Source organism: Primulina huaijiensis, chromosome 17 (genome assembly GCF_012295235.1).
Source record: "Primulina huaijiensis isolate GDHJ02 chromosome 17, ASM1229523v2, whole genome shotgun sequence".
NCBI lineage: Eukaryota > Viridiplantae > Streptophyta > Magnoliopsida > Lamiales > Gesneriaceae > Primulina > Primulina huaijiensis.
The window spans coordinates 12,536,606-12,542,064 of NC_133322.1; the positions used below are offsets into that span (position 1 = coordinate 12,536,606).

Sequence of the window (5,459 nt, forward strand, 5' to 3'; positions counted from 1 at the left end):
AAGAGCTACGTCCGTTAATACCGGTGTAGTTGAAGCCAAGTGAAAATTTCACTAAAAGTATAAATTTTAACATCCTATGAATGTTTATATTCATATTAAAATCATACGAGTGCTCAAACAAATATTTTGATTGTCAAAATAAAATAAAAAAATTAAAACTTCCGTTGCGTTTGGGAATGAGAAAACCGAGATCCAACAAAGTTCATATTTAGGACTTAATTATGACCCAGGATTCTTACACACAGCTCCATTCTAGCCACATTCGGTGTGAGAGATCATTCAGATAATAATGCATTATTGGAAAAGTGATGATGCATTGACGAGTGGTGCAATTTCCTCTTGAAGAACTCCTCAACTGAATGTATCAGTTGATTGATCAAATATTATTTGGCATTTTGATGTAACAGTGCTTGTGATCTTTGTACGAATATAAAGAATACAAAACGCAAAAAAATATAATAATAATGTCTTTGTATCAGCTAACAGGCAATGCTTCCCTTAATCCGATGTTAAAACTGCTCGGAAACCTCTTCTTGTCAAAACCCGAGTTCCCTTTGTGCATCATACTCACAAACTCGTTGTAATCTATCTGCCCATCCTGCAAAAAAAATGGGAACAATATCTGTGATTATTGTTACCATAATCAAGTCTTTCTATAAAATTTGTTGACGAAATTTTAAATAAAATATATAGGCGTCTACGTTATTCTGATCAGCTTCTTGGATCATTTCTTCCAAGTGTGCATCCTCTATCCCAAATTGTTGACAAGCTATTAGAAGCTCATATTGTGTTATATATCCACTCCCATCTTTATCAAAGAATGAAAATGCTCTGAATAAATTATCTTCTTTGTAAATCTTGTTCAAATGCAATGTTGCAGCTATGAATTCTCCATACTCGATTGTACCATTATTGTCTACATCTGCCTGCAAATATACCAAGAAAACAAAACAATAACTAGGCCTGATCTTCCAATGAGCCTTAGTGTTGAATTAGTTGCAGCCTGGGATATAAATTGTCGTGGATAAAACACAATACTCACTGATTTCATCAAATTGTGTATCTCAGACTCATTAAGATTAGCTCCGAATCGTTTTAATCCGGCCTTGAGTTCTTCGAAAGTTATGTATCCGCTGTTATCCGTGTCGATCATTTTGAACATTTCTTTCAGACCGGCAATTTCTTCTTCAGACAAACTTTCTGCAATCACCTGTTCAAGGGGAAAAACAATGTCAAGGTTTGTTCAATGTTATGATATATCTGTTCCACAATTTAAGGGATCATGAATGTACCCTGAGAGCCATTTTCTTGAGTTTGTTCATGGCTGAAAACTGTGTTAATCTACTCAAAACTGCAGAATCAAGAGGCTTATCTGGAGCCACTCCCATAACCTGCACCCAAGGATGAGCTGCAAGAAAAAAAAACAGTTCTTTCTTGAGGCTTTTGTGTGCTAGAGAGCAATGGAAGTGTTTAATTCAATATTCGAAACATACATAGGACTTGATGAGCAGTTAACCGCCTCTTTGGATCCCTTACAAGCATTTTCTTGACTAGATCCTTTGCACTATCAGAGATTTTTGGCCAGGGATCTGATGAGAAATCAATTTCGCCACGTAAAACTTCTTCGAATATTTCTCGTTCAGTTTCTGTATTAAATGAAAGCAAAGACATGAGAATAAAAAAAACGGTAAAGTGATGTGGGGCAATATTTTTCCGTGCTGTCCTTATCGAGGGCCTATATAACACAATCGAAAAGTGATCTCAGAGACACCGTTGTACTAACATTAACCATAGCTTGTGATATAATAGGGGGAAGTAATAGCTTTATATTACATAAAAGTGAAAAGAATCTTGCACATCTTACCACCCCAAAATGGAGGCACCCCACAAAGTAGAATATAGAGTACAACACCAGCACTCCACACGTCCGCCTCGGGTCCATAACGCTTACAAAGCACCTCTGGTGCAACATAGTAAGGGCTCCCAACAACGTCAGTAAATATGTCTCCTGTCGAGTTCAAAGCAGACCTTTAGAGAAGGCGGATCCAACTAAGATTATCGTCAACGGAATAAAATTTTATTCTCAACTTCCTAAAAATGCCAGTTTTGCCATCCATATAAAGCTTAATAAAATTGAAATATACCTGGCTTAAAAAACACAGACAACCCAAAGTCTATAGTCTTTATAGGTGAATCCTCGTCCTCGTTCACAAATAGGAAATTTTCGGGCTTAAGGTCTCGATGCATCACTCCCAGAGAATGGCAGTCTTCTATAACACCAACTATAGTCCTAGTGAGCTCTGCAGCCTTTTTCTCCGAATAATGGCCCCGTTTAACGATTCTATCGAAAAGCTCGCCTCCTCCACACAATTCCATCACAACATGAACCGCAACAGAATCTTCGTACGCCCCTTTGATTGAAATAACATTCGGATCACCAGATAAATGATGCATAATCTCGATTTCTCGTCTTACGTCGTCAACGTCATCCATAGTCAATAGCTTCCTCTTTGCAATAGATTTACAAGCATATTCCTTTCCAGTTTTCTTCTCCACGCAAAGAAAAGTTGTCCCATATTGGCCATGTCCAAGTTCCCGACCCAAATTGTAGTACTCCTTCAAGTGCCCTGTCTTGGTTTTGAGCACAGAATCCACTTGAAGGCCGACACTCATGTTTCTGTTGAAACTCTTCGTTTTTTCAGGCTTTGAGGGATCTACCTTCTTAGGGTTTCCCTTGACAATCATGATCACTTGCTCGGGTTTCACTTGAGCGGATTTAATGAAATCTTTCTTGATCGTTTCCTCCCATGTCCCGAGTTCATTAGGTTGTTTTCTACCTCCCTTAACGAAGATATCCTCCAATTCTATCTTGATCAATTCAGGGGGCATATTCTTGACAGAATTTGGAGCTTCATCCGCTTCTGAACTTGGAAAATGCCGGTTTTTCTCGCTCACGACAATCATTTCTGGTGATTTAGACCACCATAATGAACGTGAAACTGTGTAGAAGAAACCATCCTCATCAATCTTTCCACGGACACAATTATTTCCCATTATTTCTCTCCCCTGAAGAAATCCTAGTACTGGAATCCAATCGCATAACAAGAACCAGATCGAACCAGAAATCAACAAAATCAAACTTATGTGCTAAAGTTACTCCAAAAAAATTGGTGGAGTACAGAATCAAGAAATCTTCAACGAAACGAAAGCCCAGATGGAGAAATATTTATATATAATGGAAACCGTGCGTTGAATGCGAGGAGGAGTCAATCAGAGCAAGGACTTGGCAATGTAATGAAAATGATGAATGAACAAGTAAAGGAAAGCGAGGATTTGAGAATGGAAATAGTGCGGCTGTTGCGTATAGTTTACTAAGTCACTCTCTATATATACATACGTGTAAACGCGTGTGTGAGCTGTGCGTGAGAGAGAGAGGTGGTGGCGAATAATGCTACAAGTACAACCAAAATATTATATAACGATACATACAACAATAATATCATGATATTTTGCTATTATATCGTTCCATTTTATTATTATTTCGTGAGATTTTATATTGAATTTATAGTGATATTTTGATAAATAGAATTTTTATATTGAATTTTTTGTATTATAAGAATTGTTGTATGAATTTAGTTTTACATGTAGCATTACTCGGTACCGTGGTGGCACTTGGGGGTATTCTTGCTAAAAAGTATGGAATGTTCGTAAAGTGTGAAATAATAATAATAATAATAATAATAATAATAATAATAATATTTTATTTTAATAATAATTAATAAAAAGGGTGGAAAAGATTTGGAAAAATTAAGAAATAGTTGGCTTGCTTTCATGCTACTATTGCTTCAAATATTTTGCGATAACACGTACAAAAATATTTAATATGTACCCAGAATGTAAATGATATAACATAAAATAATCGTGTCATATCATAAAGATTTATATTGATTTTAATTGTAAGCCCATAGAGTCATGATAATTGACACCAATGCCCATATTATCATATCAACTAGGGTGTGTTTGGTACAAGTGATGAGATAAATAAATGATTGATTATAATATAGATAACAAGATTGATATATTATTAATCAAACATTATGTGATACTATTAAGATTGTTTGGTTCAACATTTTGAATATGTGATTAGCGTTTAAATATTAATAAATTTACTATTATATCATTGCTAAGTTTACTTATTTGTTGTACACATCTGGGAGCTATACATAATATTAGATAATAATAATAATAATGTTAATAATAAAGATATTAATAATCGTTGAATTAATAAGTGTGAATATCATAAAATTAAATATAATAAAAAATATTCAATAAATAACTTAACGCTCTAAGAAATAAGAGGAGAAAAATGTAATTTATTGAGTTTTGATAGTGTATCCTACTTGATTTGTTAGATTAATAATGAAATAGTTATCCACAAAATTGGATCTTAAACCGGGTCAAAATGATTATTAAAACATCTTTAAATTTTAACCAAACATTGGATAAGTGTTTGACTATTAATATATCCTTGTTTAATCCACTCAACCAAACACAATCCTAAGGTATTCACTAAATTTAGGATTTGTCGCAAATGATCTTTTTCGCGTTAGTGAAGTATATGAATGTTTGATTAATGATTATGAGTTAGTTTTCTGCACCAACATTTTTTTTTGACAAGCTTATCGTACAAAGTTTGTCTAGCGTATTCTACATGACTAACCTCGTTTGCAGTTATTGAGTTAACTCGAAGTTTACCCAGTACGCATTGAAAGATAACAGCGGTGAGTTTCATTGTCAAAAATAAATAAATTAATTAATAGATTTGTCTTTAAACAACCCAAAATTCAGATAAAAAAATAGCCGGGTATGGAATTTTTTTTTTGTTTTATTTCAGAGGAACTTCACTTTACATTCCATTTTTCAATTATCCTTCAATCTTCTTGCTAAATTAAGTTTTGAGGATTTGGTGGGAAAACTCTAAGTGTCCTCTAATGTTTGTTCATGATTTTTAAAGTGATATTGGAACAACTGAAATACCAGAATCTCACATGTGGATGGAGCCATTTTTCGTGATATAAATCATTTATAAAGATTTTTTTAAAAAAAAAAATCTTTTAGTGTAACGATTCTTCCTACCTACCTTTTTGGCCTCATTTAAACATTTATAAATTAGTGTAAAAATGGTTTTATATAGTGGATAAAGTTTCTGAAATAGTCTTTGTTTAAACACATAAAAAAAATTATGAGTATAAATGAGTCTGCTAATTAACTTTTTATGACAATTAATAAATATAAAACTCCAACAATTATCCGCAGCCGGCAGCCGGCCGGAGCCCTGGCGATGATATCTGCAAGTGTCACTATACGTAGACTGGGCTAAATAATATATATCCATTAACTATAACCATACAAATTTCATAATATAATACACACACACACAAAACACTAATTTATATATA

The 5,459-nt window shown here is 33.8% G+C and overlaps 1 protein-coding gene across 1 annotated transcript; it reads right to left on the bottom strand.

Annotated features, from left to right (window-relative positions):
* Positions 1 to 322: 322 nt before the first annotated feature.
* LOC140963036 (calcium-dependent protein kinase 26-like) lies at positions 323 to 3,350 on the bottom strand. The gene is made up of 7 exons (XM_073422251.1): positions 2,145 to 3,350; positions 1,865 to 2,008; positions 1,494 to 1,646; positions 1,293 to 1,408; positions 1,043 to 1,210; positions 702 to 926; positions 323 to 598 (listed from the first exon to the last, which is right to left on the bottom strand). Exons 1-7 carry the CDS (start codon positions 3,052 to 3,054, stop codon positions 476 to 478), a joined length of 1,839 nt encoding a protein of 612 aa, XP_073278352.1. The 5' UTR covers positions 3,055 to 3,350; the 3' UTR covers positions 323 to 475.
* Between the last annotated feature and the right edge of the window lie 2,109 nt (positions 3,351 to 5,459).